This window comes from Magnolia sinica, chromosome 18 (assembly GCF_029962835.1).
Source record: "Magnolia sinica isolate HGM2019 chromosome 18, MsV1, whole genome shotgun sequence".
Lineage (NCBI taxonomy): Eukaryota > Viridiplantae > Streptophyta > Magnoliopsida > Magnoliales > Magnoliaceae > Magnolia > Magnolia sinica.
In genome coordinates this window covers 8,056,457-8,071,276 of record NC_080590.1, presented here as the reverse complement: position 1 = coordinate 8,071,276, position 14,820 = coordinate 8,056,457, and the positions used below count along the sequence as shown (strand labels likewise).

At 38.2% G+C, this 14,820-nt stretch overlaps 1 protein-coding gene across 1 annotated transcript; it reads right to left on the bottom strand.

Annotated features, from left to right (window-relative positions):
* Positions 1 to 353: 353 nt before the first annotated feature.
* On the bottom strand, positions 354 to 6,973 carry LOC131233309 (serine/threonine-protein kinase SAPK3-like). Its single transcript, XM_058229969.1, has 11 exons — positions 6,908 to 6,973; positions 6,845 to 6,870; positions 6,587 to 6,716; positions 5,216 to 5,290; positions 3,526 to 3,627; positions 3,317 to 3,370; positions 2,607 to 2,699; positions 2,423 to 2,515; positions 2,111 to 2,215; positions 1,173 to 1,271; positions 354 to 1,087 (listed from the first exon to the last, which is right to left on the bottom strand). The coding sequence occupies exons 3-11, from the start codon at positions 6,707 to 6,709 to the stop codon at positions 806 to 808; spliced, it is 1,026 nt and encodes a 341-aa protein (XP_058085952.1). The 5' UTR covers positions 6,710 to 6,716; positions 6,845 to 6,870; positions 6,908 to 6,973; the 3' UTR covers positions 354 to 805.
* Between the last annotated feature and the right edge of the window lie 7,847 nt (positions 6,974 to 14,820).

Genomic DNA, 14,820 nt, shown 5'->3' with positions numbered 1-14,820 from the left:
AGTGGGAACCATTTGCCAAAACTTAATATCCGATTAACCCAGACCGCTAATCTGTTGCTTCCTTCAATCGACGGACTAGGCCCAAAAGATCTCGGCGGGAGATGGTTCATAAAGAAATACAGCAATGATCCACGTTCAGCCGGAAAAAAAAAAACTAAAGATAGGTGGCGAGGATATTTCAATCTAGGAGATCTTTGGATTGTAGTTCATCCACGGTCGGATGCAGCAGAACAATGGTCTCGATCACCAGAGCGTGATCTACATGGCCCAGCTGGCGGACTACAGTTTAACTTCGGTAGATAAAAAGCAAGCAGATAGCAGCCAGATGACTTTCCAACACAATCCAATCCAAGTGCTATACAAACACTACTTTCCAACACCCTACATTTTTAGCAAGCAAACTTCCATCAGTGCATTCAAACAAAGAAATGATCAAATAAAGTAGACTGTGTGGGTCCCACCGTCGATGCACCACATACAGTAGACTTTAGGTGGGGCCCACATCATATCTGCATGACATCCAATCCGTCCAAACGATGCACCCCACCATGAAAATGGGATTAGCCATGAAAGTCATGATGTGGCTCACCTGATGCTTTGATTGACCTGATTCGAATCATCGGGTGGGCCACATCATAACTTTCACAGATAATGGCATTTTCATAGTGGGGATGGCGTAGACATCACGCCTACGTGGGCCCCACTCTACAGTCGACTGCATACAATCTTTTATGCCACTGTACGATGACTAGTGTGCAGTCACACATTGCACAAACCATGCAGTAGTGTTATTACAGGGCAATGTTCACACCCTTGCTACAAAATCGCCACCTTCATCTACTTCCTCAGTTTCGATATCGGTGTCAGTGTCGTCGAGGTCCACCAACCCTGCGACGGACTGACCGTCGGCCTTCAGGCCTTCGCTGGGTGTTCGTGCTTCTTGTATGATCCGCATTACCTCTTCAATGCTCTGAGACAGGCTGCCACTGCCTACATCCTCATAGTTTGTTTTCTCACAATCGATCAGCTCTCCCGGCAAGTTCTTCAGGAACCAAGGATGGTTTCTTATCTCTGGGATTGTGATTCTCTTCAATGAGAAATGAAGAACAGTTTAATAATTCTGTTTGAAACTAGAGAAAAAATAGGTAGAGAATCAACGTCCAGGAGATTACTGTTGATGGGTCGGCGACAAAAATTCGAGAAAGAAGATGCTTGCATTCGGCTGATATGCGAACATAGTCTGGTATGGAGTATTGTACGCTCATTATCCTCTGTTAGGGGTCAGGGGAGTGAAATTGTTAGCGCAAAGTCAAGGCTGTGTTTGGATGTTCAATTGAATTGAATTGCAATTTTACCGAATTCAAAAAAGATTCAATGAGAGGCCCACACATCGCAATTACTACTGTTTCGAGTACTCGAATGGCATGGAATTGAACTTAAAACAAAAGTCAGAAGGGTGAATCGTCAATGAAGAGAAGGTTGTGTTTGGATGTTTGATTGAACTGAATTGCAATTTCATCCAATTCAATAAAGAATCAATGAGAGGCTGGCCCCCAAATTGCAATTACTATTGTTTTAAGTCGACTTCAATGGCACGGAATTGATATTAAACAGATGTGATAGGCATGAGCTTGTCAGTGAAGTCAAGGCTGCATTTGGATGTTCAATTGAATTGAATTGCAATTGTACTCAATTCAATAAAGAGTTGATGAGAGGATGGCCCCCAAAATTGAAATTATTCTCATTTCAAGTCCAACGTGAATGGTGTGGAATTGAATTTAAACAGAAGTTAGAGGAGTGAGCTTGCAAGTGAAGTCAAGGCTATGTTTGGATGTTCAATTGAATTGAATTGCAATTTTACTCAATTCAATAAAGAGTCAACAAGAGTCTGGCCCTCAAATTGCATTACTTCTGTTTTAAGTCCAACTCGAATGGCACGAAATTGAACTTAAGGGTTTGGTTGCCATTATGACTTTAAATGGTGATGGCCTTCATTGGTCATTCTCATTACAGTGACTTGAACAAGATTCAGTTCCGTTGAATTGAACATCCAAACACACCCCAACTTACATGAATCACGATTCTCCTAAGCTTTGTGAAGATTACTTACCCCAATTGTCTTCCTAAAATTTCTAGGATCCTCAGGATCCTCGAATGGATATGCCCCCACCAACATCACATACAGTGTCACCCCACATGACCAAACGTCCGCAATCTGCACAAAACCACATTCAAAGATAATCATACCAGGGAGAAAACCAACTTGGCATAAATTCAATCACGAACCGAGTAAACCACTTGCATAGAAATGGACATGAACTTAGCTGATTTTAAATATCTAACCAGTGGCTTAAACTATAGAACATGATTAGTGCATTGGATAGTTTGGTACACTACATTTCACTTAAAAAGAGCAAGTTACCTTTCCATCATATTCTTTTCGTGATAGAACCTCTGGAGCAATGTATGCCGGCGTCCCTACCGTTGATTTGGGTTGCGAATGCAACAATGCGGACTACAATCCAACACAAGGAAACCATTAAACATTCAAGCCTTGTTTCTGAATTGACATAAAGTACAAATACCATATACCTAACAGAGACTACCTTGGAGTAACCGAAATCGCATATTTTAAGGCGCGGCATTGGGCTCCCATCTAAGAGTGTATTTTCCAGTTTAAGGTCCCTGTGGCAAATTTCCTGCTCATTGATTTTAGATCAGTGAGGTTGCATTTGGATGCACCCTTCGTTTGGGTCACAATAATTAGCTCGGTAGACAGAAATGGTCAGATTGTTAAAAAACTCAGTATTCAGACTGATCAAGGAGCCCTCAAAATTCAGTTAAATTCCATTTGGGGCTGTTTGGATAGTGGAAAAAGAAATAAATGAAATGAAAATTATAAACACTTTTCCTTGTTCGGGACTTTTCACTATGCTTGGATAGCAAGGGAAATGATGGATTCCACTAACAAATCAATATCCAAACACCATAGTCAATTTCTCAGGTATAAGATACGAGGTGTTTTTGGTGAGAGGAAAATGAGATTTCCACTTGCTATCCAAACCCCCAAAAATGGAATCCATGTTTGGAAAGTGCTCACAAAAACCATGGGAATACATCACTGGATAATAAGTGTACTTTTCTTTTCATACAATCCAAACAAGCCCTCGACTCCAACATGAAAATAACATAATTGTGATTTTGAACCTAGTACGGATCCAAATAAAGGAAATTGCGATGTGGTTGTTCCTAATTCTTCTTTAAGATGAATTAAATAGCATAGACATCATCCAATCCAAAACAATGCAGGACTTACCATGGAATGGCAGTAGCTGACTCCAGATATTAGCTGCTGAAAGAAAAATCTTGCCTGTTGCAAAAGCAGCCATCACCGGACAGACAGCTAATGACTTTATTAGCGATAGATAGAGCTTTGATATACACAAAAAAAGCATGCCCAAAGAATGATGACATGCAATGAAATGAAAGCAATAATTAAAAATAAAAAAGTTACGATTCCAAGACCTCATCCTCACTAAATCGTCCAGCACTGCAAATCTTCTCAAAGAGCTCACCTCCAGCAGCATATTCCATGATGATTGCGAGATGTGTGGGTGTTAAAACAACCTGCATGAAAAGCACTAAATTGAAGGAGAATAATAACCAAAAAGCTGTTCTCCATGTTTTCGGATCCATGCAAGAAATTTTCCATGGGAACCTGAAAGCTCCAACAATCTTCTCATATTAATCACATATTCATGGTCACAAAAGAAATGGATGGATATTCTTGTAAGAAATTCTTTCACGATATTTGAGTTATATTGTTTCCATGCATTAGTTGTACACAGCTGATGCACTTGTAGTGTTCACTTTGTTCTACTCATGATTCTTGGGGTTAATTGTCTGTGGGTGTAATCATACTGTGTCCAGGGTTCTGCCTTCAAGTATGCGCATGTCCATGCACACGTGGAGATCTTTTGCACATCAGATGTGCAAATTGTCATATGTGGGGGTGTAGAGGCAAACAAGGTGAGCCGGATGGTCATGCTGGTAGCCAGGAGGAGTTGGGGGATAATGAAATCAGTGATTAACAGCCCCCAAATCAACCGCTTTGATACCATGTCAAGGTAACAGTGGGTATCAGCAAACAGGGACTCTTTTGTATTATTTGCATTGCCCAACATGTGTTTTATGCGTGCAGAGATAAGATCTCCAGCCAAAACATGCCAAAATATGAAATATTCTACGTCAAAGGACTATATTATATACATATGATATAATCTAATCAATGATCTTTGTAATCTTCATGGGCACCACTTTGTCTCTACAGGGAGAACATAATCCAATAAGCTTGCAAATAGAACTAAAACAATCTGTTATGTTGCAATGAATTTTTATCATACTTGCATATGAGATTCGTAAAAACCAATTACATTCAAATCATGGAGATTGGATGTCGCCAACATTACGCTAGTTGGATTAGATAATTCCACCTTCTCCATGATTTTCTTTCTTTATTTGGTGGGTTAGTGGCCTCTAAATCACAATAATTGGATCTGGCAAAGAATTTTAACTCTCATTTCTCAATACCTTTGGACGGTCAAATAAATAAGCAACAGAACTCGAAAGTTTCTACTGATGTTAAAAACCTTAACATTCTTTCATAACTCGCGATGAAAAATAAATGAACAATATAAGACCTTCCTCAATTGAAATTCAACCCTCAAGACTAATCAATTTCATCAAACAAAAATCTCCACACCTGATCAGTTCTGATAGCTTTGCATTATAATAAACTATGCAAAAAAAATAAAATAAAAATGAAAGCCACGCCTGCCATTTGATCTGCCTTTTAACCATTGGTTATTGACTACTGATCCTAAATGAAAAAAGATTTGGTATTGAGTGGAAATCAGATTCACCTGTCTAGAACTTCTGAAATATCAACATACGTTCCCACCCAGGTTAATTAATTAGATAAAGAAATGTAGTCTAATTTCAACCGAAACAATACATGAAGCAATCGGAAGCAACCCTTCTTCTTTTTTTTCCCTTCCATACAGAGGTTGTCTCGGAGGAAGAGAACACAACAAAAGGAAGCCAGTGATTTCTATGGATTAGCCATGATATCAATCGCTATCACACTAATCATCCACAAACAATTATGATGAATTGAAAGCTGAAAGTATCGAATGTAATAAAAGGAGTATCATACCTCTTTAAACCGGACAATGTTCGGATGCCTTAATGATCTATGGTTGATGATTTCCCTCTGCACATTCTCATCAATCTGAGCCCAATGACAAAATTTCAGACAATAAAAAAGGAAGAAGAAGAAGCCTAATGGCCTGTTTGGATTGAGGGTAAACTAGGGAAAGTAAATAATTTTTCTTTGATTTGATATATATATATATATATATATATATATATATATATATATATATATATATATATATATATATATATATATATATATATATATATTATATAAAAAGAGAGAAAGAAAGAGAGTAAGCTTAAGAAAGAGAGTAAAACTGTCTTCTTTTTTTTTTTTCCTTTTCTTTTGAAAAAGTTAAGTGGTAGGAAAATAGTTTTCCCTCTGATGTGATATTTTAAATGCCAAAATTGGAGGGGAGAGGTTTCCCTTTAAAACTTGCAAACCAACTGCGGGAAATGTAAAGGGAAAGCACTTTCCTTCACAATTTCTTTAGCAAAACAAACAAATGCAAAGGGTTTCCTTCCCCCTAGTATTGATATCAATTTACCGACCTCTTATGTCACAATTTTTCTTTCCCTTACCTTCCCCTAATTAACTCCCAAGCCAAACATGAAACTAAGGGAAAAAAAAAGCAACCACAAATTTCAAACCGATGAGAAAGAACCAAATTCCTAAACATCAGAAATCAATTGTAATTATAATGGAGAATCCCACCATTGATAGTATAGATAAGACTATACAGCAACAATAAGGACCGACTAATTGAAACAAAAGCATAAATTTAAAACAAAGGAAACAACTGAAATCCATATTCCATTCCTAATAAAACCCAAATCCAAACCCACTCATGGGGATAAAACATGTTAAAAAAGTTACACTTCACAAATAAAAATAAGAAAGGCGGCTGACTGCCTGCCTCCAGCATGCCCTTTTCTGGTTCCAGATTGTGTACCACACACTTGGCACATGTTTATGATGATCCGAACCGTGCATCTTGCGAGCTCAGCCATTGATTGGCCCCTTACCAAAATTTATTTTGATTGGACTATCTTAACCATCTAGTCAATGGGCCATTCCTCATTTAATGGGAGCTGTTGCAGATTTTTATTTTACTGCAAATAGAGTCAGTTTGTATTCCACCAAGTAAAGGGCTAGAGTCGTCCAAACATTGTGATTTTTGGACCATCGTCCATTCACCATTTGAATTGCAAAATTGAAAGTTTAGATCTCATCCAAAATCCAAATTCAAAGGAGGAAAAAAAAAACAGACAACAAATACCAATCTCAATCGCCAAAAAGAAAAAAAGAAAAGAAAGAAAGAAAGAACATGAACTATCTATCGATCAATGTAGTTTGATGAAATATTACCTTCTCCCCCCTTTCAATGTATTTGACAGCAACCAGCTCCTTTGTCTTCTTATCCCTCACCAGCCTCGCCACCCCAAAGTTCCCTGACCCCAGTTCTTTCAACGGCTCATATCTCTCCTCCATCCCCCAACTATAGCTCAAAACAGAGATATGCAAAGAGAGCAAAAGTGATAACCCAACTCCAGAACTCAAAAGTAACCAATACAGAGAGAGAGAGAGAGAGAGAGAGAGAGAGAGAGAGAGAGAGAGCCCATTTACCCAGCTCAAAGAACCAAAGAGAGAGAGAGAGAACCCAGCTCAAAGAACCCAAACTAATCAATAAAGAGAGAGAGAACCCAGCTCAAAGATCAGAGAGAGAGAGAGAGACCCAGCACAAAGAACCCAAACAGGACAAACAGAAAGAGCCAACAGAAATTCAACTCGAATAAGATAAAAACTTTGATACTCTGGTTGAGGGTGATGATGGCATGGCACACAGGCACTTAAAATTGCTTAGGATTGCATACGTGGAATAAGATCATTCAAATAAAGCCGTCCAAATTACGTGCACCGTTGTAGAAGTATAAAAATTAAAAATTAAGCTTATTTGATTATCTTAATACCGGATACTTCGATATTCTATTCGACGGTTGAAAATGAGAAATCCAATGGTCTCATTCCAACAAACAAGTGTCCAAGAATCAGAGATCAGGATCCTTCAATCAATACAATCTTTTTACTATAACTTACACAATAGTAATTTCAACAAATTTATTGGTTGATTTGATTTAATATTTTACACGTGTATCATGCCCAAGTGCCTGAGTACCAAGCGCCACACACGGCTACAGTATAAAATAACTCCCCTCAAATAACTAACGACTTCACCAAAGAGTAGGGGAGTCAATGGGCCGGGCTAAGGCCCGCCAAAATCAGTCAGTTTAAAATCCGGGCCGAGACTACCCCCAGGACCGGCCCATTGACAGCCTACCAAAGGAGATACTTTGGAAAGAAAATGTCTGAGGTCCACCCGATTGGACCACAAATTACGGTCCACACCCAACAGATAACTTCCATCCTTTCATCTAAGTATAAAATCTAATCAATCTAACCAGTTAACCTCATTTCGTGAATCCCTTTACTGAAAAATTAGAGACATCCACTCAGTGAGTGAACAACAATTTTATTTTTCTATTTATCAGTGGATAGAAATTGTTTTCTAAATTGGCCCACCTAATTAGGGGTTCATTTTCATCAAAATAAAATCTAAGTTCTGGATCCAGCCTATTGGAAGGGTTGGATTACCACACACTAAATAGATTAGAAGTTAAATTCTTGGTGAACCTTAATTTGTGGTCCAACCGGTTGGACTTGAGACCTTCACGCATGGAAATCTATGGGCCCAGGTCGCTGTCGATGAAAGATGCATACGCCATCAGGAGTAAGTTAGTAAAGGGAGACTTTTTTTTTGGTAGTCGGGCTGGGCGCGATGGTTCATACGCGTGCTCCTCTGCAAATTGTCAAGTAGAAATTCAAAATCGTGGAAACTAATGTAGAAAGATCATTTCTTATTTCATCTGAATTTTGTAGAAAATTAGAATAAATTAGAATAAATAACCATCTGATTTTTTTCCTTTTAATTGGAACCACTCAATATTTTGCTTTCAACCATCCAGTTGATATCCATTATATGGATGGATACGATTATTTAATAAATTCTATTTTATATATGTGATTTATCCATGATGGGACCCACAACTTGAATGGTTAATCAGTGCACATGCGGGGAGGATGAGTTACCAATCACCTCATTTTGAAAATGGTGGTATGCTTGTATAGGAACTCAGCCGAAGAGGGAGAGGGTCTTTGGTGGCTGCCACGTTTTTGATAGAGAAAGGCTTTTGTTTTGTACCTCTAAAGCTGCCTGGGATGGACGACACGTGGTTGTCCCTGTCTCTCGCCCCAAAAGGCCAACGTGGGGTGGCGGACTCGACTTGGACGCAGCTAAGACCCGGCGACCATAGAACCACTGACGTGGGGTGGTATCCTGACCGTGGGGCCCACCTTGATGTGCCCCCAAATGAAGAAGAGATAAATCACAAGTTGACCATGTAACAATCGGCTTTTGAAATTTAACCATGGGAACTTTAGCAGTGGATTAGCTTCATTTTTTTTAATCCCAGACCCTCAAATGAGCAAGAAAAACCAGATGAACGGAATGAATTTGGCGTAGCACAATTATAAAGCCCATTGTGTAAAAATAAATAAATAACGAGTGACGTGCACCACCAAATCTTCGGACTTTCTCTCGTCTCCTTTTTCGCCGTGTCAACAGTAGTGTTCTCGGATTCATCTGTCCCCTCCAAACTACCAGAATGTGGGCCTAGGGCCCGATTCAGATCGTTCAATAGGTGGGTCCTGCCCTTTTGACTCATCATACAAAGACACACACACACGTACTTAATGTGCAACACACATTACTATAAAATGGTTAAAACTGACTTCCTCTCCCACTCTCATTTTTCTTCGGAACTGCTTAATACTAATCAAAATGTTCGTCCGACAGATTTCATAATAAAATAAAATAAATAATGTGCATTGTTAACGCAAGCCGTCACAAAGCCATAAACTTCCGAACTCATTAGGAATTCTCTATTAAAGCTTCATCTCTCATTACACCAAGCTCATTGGCATCGATCTTTAGTATTTAGGTAAGCCAGAACTTCTAAAGACGCATCGATTCAGAAATCACCATTAGAGATGGTGACTTCTTCCTCATATAAATGACATTCGTAGTACCGTTTATCAACTGCGCTTTTATTTAAATTTCATAACAGGTATTCATCTGTCACCCATGAATCATGTATGTATAAATCAGGCATTCAAATCTATAGTTTTGAGATTTCTCTATGGATAAATAATTTTTTGTGTGAAATCGCCATGAATGTTTGATTTCTGATTTAACTAGGTTCCAGTAGATCCTAGCCCTATATTGTCATGTGTAGATTGGTCGTGAGCTTGACAAATATTCTCTAAATTAAGTTGTCATCAAATCGAGGTACTTAGCTTTTCATTTTGATTGACTGATTTGAACAAATTGCATTCGTGCTACTTCAAGTCAATCCGCTTAACCCAGTGTTGCCTTTGATCTCTCATGCCTAAACCAAGTAGGTGATCATTCTTTATTAGAATTTTCTTAATTAATTATCTTATATGAGTTAGACAATAAGATGTTTTTGACTACATTGAACCGATGATTTATACAATTGTTATTCTTCCACTTATGTTATAAACTATCCAGTTTTGATAATAGATTATATTTGTGTAAATATGGATATTATATCTGTCGTATCATTGGTTACGATATGCGGAAATGTAAGTCTAAATTAGATGCGTCACTATCATGGTTTTAATTTGAATGAATATAGATATTATTACTTTTAGATATTGATGCATAATCTGAACTGAAATTGTATATTTAATTGATGTTGCTAATTTGATGTGATGTTATATGGTAGATAGCATTGTTTAGAAATCTTAAATTGTAAATCGACTTGTAAGTTGTAAACTTATAAAATTTGTCATATGTGAGATATTTCAATTTTATGGAAATATTTAATGATTCTTACGGGCACTCTGCTTAGGGTGATTCCCAAAAGGATCAGCACGATATGAGAATTCTGTCCGGGGTTATTTCCGAAAGGATCAGCACGGATGCTTTGGTTATGATAATTTCCTAAAATATTGTAATGACCCGGAAAATTTTGTGCTTTGACTCGAGTACTACCTCTATTTTTCCTTAGAAGTTATTTGTGGGTTACTTAGTGCTAAACTCGATTGCTTGTGAAATTTGTATCAATCACTTTAAATTTGATCTGCATGACTCAAAATATGTAGAATAGTTAGCGCTAGGTTGCTCTAAAATCTGGGATTCATTGCTAAATTCAGTTGTTCTTGGAAATTTTTGAAAGTTCTGGATCGAACCTGGACCGCGCGTCGTAAGTCTGATGGCGATGATCTTAAGCTGTTTTGGTCACCATGTTGGACTTGGCCATCACCTCAAAAATTAAGTCCAGATGATGTTCTGGGTCGATTTGATTGAGTACGGAGCGAAGAGTGTGAGAACGGTGGAAATTAAATGTGATTTTATGAAATCTGAGTCGTGTCGCTTGCGCGATGATTTTAAGCTATCTGACCGTTGGATTCTGACCCAATTTCACCCTCTGATCAGGGAAGGTGGCCCAAGCATGTCGTTATGCTTGTGGACCTGATCGAGTTTCGGTGACCGTTGAATTGAGTGTGGTCCGTCATGACTGATCTGAAGATCCGGTCGGTACAAAAACTCAGCTTGACCAAAATCCATGGTCAGTGAGCTTAAGTCCGACCTTTCGTGGAAAAATGCCCACCAGAAGTGCTCCGTTGGATCGAGAGAGGCCTGTTTTGGTTATAACCTAAGTATACCTTGGCCCTGGAATTATTTTCATCAATGTTAGGCCTATATATAGCCCTTAAAACCCTAGCTCTCTTTTCCATACGAATTTCCTAACCCTAGCTAAGAAAGAGAGAGGAAAAGAGAGAGAAAGTGAGAGAGAAGTTGGTGAATCATCTTAGATTCTTTCTTGTTCTTCTTCATCCTTAAACCTTCGCTTTAGAATCGTTATTCCGGCGATTCTGAGTTCATCCTTAGGTAAATTAACCTAACCCTAATCTGTGTTAGAGCTTAGAATAGTCTTTGTGTTGTTGTAGCTCATTTCTTTTCTTGCTTTAGGTTATCTTGTCGTCGTTAACGAAGACATATTGTCTGAATCAGTTCGGTGTTCTATTTCTGGTTAAGGTGCGGACTTTAATCGTATAGGTTATGGTTTTCAAGGCTTTCAATGTTAGCTAATGGTATATTCTTGCTATGGATGAGATTTCACATGTCAAATGCTATGTTTATTTTGCATTCCTGATATGCATGTGTTATATTGTGATTCGTGTATTCTATGTATATGTAGGAAGTACCGTATACGTATAAAATATGCACATGTGTTTGCCATGATTATTTGTCGTGTATTTATGCTAGATGTATGTGTGTCAACTCCTTGGCAAAAGGAATTGTCCAAATGCGTGTATTTTAACATGCATCATGTATGTTGTATTATGTATTCTAAGTGTTTGTAGAAATGTCTGAATGATCTAAAGTGTGATATGTCAACCTAGTATGGGCGTTGAGAAGTGATTCTCAACTCTCCTATTAGTGTGTATGATTTCCTTCATGCAAGTTACATTCTTTGTTGTTTAACTTCCAACATTACTTATGTGTAAATCTATGTTGAGTTGATATTCTTCAAGTGCTTACATACCACATGATTTGAGTTGTTGTTCCATTGCTATTCTGAATTGTTATTACGCATATCTGTTGTAGTGGAATGTGTTTGGGACTATGAATAGTCTAGGAAATCGGTAATCGGCCCTGAGATCGTGGTTGAGGTTGCTTTCGCCACAAAGGATGTGATTAGACGAACCTGAGTCGTATTAGAGTTGTCGGCAGTGGTTTGGCCACACGAAATGTTTGCGCACTCTATGTCGTACAACCCAACGTGCGCTCGTGTTAGTCGAGTTCGTCAAGTAACCCGATTGTCCGATGTATGTTCACCATGTATGGACGCTATTGTTTGAATCTAGGGTACCAAACTTACCAGTGCAAATCCTATAAACCGTTGTACCTTGATCCGCTAAGACTCATGAGCCAGACATGGTGGTATGGGACACCGTGGTCTAGCTGTCGGCCTACGCTGGGGTGACGAGTCTCCCCGTAGTGACCAGTGAGCAACCAAACTCGTGAGCCGATTATGGTGGTATGAGACACTATATTCGTGCTATTGGCCTACATTGATTGGTGACGAGCCCTTTGTAGTGACCTCGAGCATACCTGGATACCGCATTGAGGTGACGAGCCTTATTGTAGTAATGAAGGCATGATAGGCGTGCATTGATTGGTGACGAGCCCTTTGCAACGAACTGAAAACATATGATCGTATGAGATTGTCTAGGACTGACAACCATAGTATGGATCACTGTTTGGATGGTGATATGAGGAAGGTACCTTAGCTTTCCAATCCTGTTGTATGAAAAGGACTAATAACAACTTGGTAATCATGTTCATGCACCGCATTTGCATGTGCTTTGTAGATGTGGCGCACTTTGAGGCGATGTCATGCGTAACGTAAGATGAAGACGCTGAGGGTGTACGCGCGAGGGCACGCATCATTCTTCATACATCCTTGCATTAACAAGAGTACTTAGGACATGTTTGATTGTTCTGCTTTATCATTACTGCTTAATTGAATTGATAACATGTTAACCTGTGCTTTATTGTTCCACTGAGTTGATCACTCACTCCCACGTTCTGGGCGGTGTTTAAAAACCCACCAAACTCTGTCTTAGTTGCTGATGTTGCAGATATTGATGCGGCTCCTGAGGCAGAGCAGGAGTTTGATGATGATGAGGCCGCTTTCTCTTTTATGGAGTTTTCAGACGGGTTCTAGTGAGCCTAGTTCTGATGTGCGGGATGCTGGGATTTCTTTTGGGAATTAAATGATGTAATTTGATACTTGTAATTTTGATAGTAACACTTGTAAAACGACCTGGTATATATATGTTTTTCAGGGAATTGCACATGTACACATATGATTATATAAGTCTTCCGCTTGCATTTCTCACTTATCCCTAAATTATATTTGCAGTTTGGCTTAATCTATTCCATGTTTTATGTACTCATATAGACAACATACATCCATCATTTAATATGTTGCATAAGTGATGTTCTGAAACTCGGGAGCTAAGTTATGCTCGACCCCCGAATTTCAGGGCGTTACAAATATAAGCACACACAAGTGCTCTGTCTTGGGCTTTTGTCTATACGAGTTTGCATCGTTGCTCTACCATGGGCCATCTCCTAAAAGGACAAGTACACAGGTTTTTCTCCCACTCTTGTTCTTAATATTCTAGGAAAAGCTGTGTTAGAACAATTAATTCATTTATATTCATAAATAATAAATAATTAATTATGATTTTAAATCTAATACTTGCCTTATTTTAATTAATGTATTAAGCTTATATTTAGTAACATTTTTTAAAAGTTTCAAATCAGGATTAATGTGATCTTATTGAGTTGTCAACTCATTCTGTTTTAACCATTTCAGGATATGAATATTTCGAAGATGTTGGATGCTACTATTAGTACTTGGAGCATTGGATACGATTGGTTGCACATGATATTTCATCGTGTACGGAGTTAGTTTAAATTTCTTTTAGAATTATGTATATAATAAAATCTTAGATTTGAATTATAATTCTCTTAATTTGAGTTGAGTTACATGATTATGGGTTGAGGTAGTAGCAAACTATGGAATTATTTATATTAGTATATGGTTTGGATTTTAATTTTGTGCAAAATGTTGTGAGGAAATGAAATGAATGTTTCTTAATGATACTATATATATATATATATATATATATATATATATATATATATATAAACTTTATAAGGCCCGTTATAATATTTTTTTTTTGCCATCCAACTTATTAATAAGGTCACACAAACCTAAATGAAGGGATAACATCAATGTCAGCTTGATTTAAAACTTATAAGACTATAAAAGCTTTTTAATAGTCATTCACCTTGTTTTGCATTGTGTGGTCCCCTTGAGATTTGTATTGCTTTATCTTTTGGATCATGCCATACAATGAGTTCGTCAAAAGGAATGGATAATGCAGATATACAATGCATACATTGACATGAGTCTGGGTACCACCTACACTATTTGTTGGTAAGTTTGCAATCGAGTCACATATGAGTTTATGGACGTTTATTTATATGACTAGGTTGCCTTTTTGAAATGGCCACACAAAGCATTTTTTAAAGTGGTTTGGTCGAACATATACTTGAACAACATTAGTTCACCAGCAATGTGAGCGTCAAATTGGGGTGGACCAATCAAGTAGTGTCAAGGGTTAACCAAGTAGCGGCTCACCAAATCCACTCCCTCAATTGAGAATGTGACGGGAAGAAGCTATTGGACGGTAACCCAACCACAAGTATCTTTGCATCCTTAGTGACCGCGCTGAGTTTACCCACCCCGATGTTTGTATATCACCCACACCAAGATGGGCAATTAATAACACATTTTCGTTCAGAGATGACATCGTGGCATTAAAAGGACCATTATATGATAGACCCATGCATCCGTGTTACATGTGGCATGGTAACC

What these genes read in the sequence shown, in the direction of transcription:
- LOC131233309 (XM_058229969.1), bottom strand. Translation starts at nt 6,709, where the DNA reads ATGGAGGAGAGATATGAGCCGTTGAAAGAACTGGGGTCAGGGAACTTT. An exon ending in GCGATTTCGGTTACTCCAAG is followed by an intron (nt 2,516 to 2,606) that starts GTAGTCTCTGTT and finishes GTTGGATTGTAG; the next exon opens with TCCGCATTGTTGCATTCGCA. An exon ending in GAAAAGAATATGATGGAAAG is followed by an intron (nt 2,216 to 2,422) that starts GTAACTTGCTCT and finishes GGTTTTGTGCAG; the next exon opens with ATTGCGGACGTTTGGTCATG.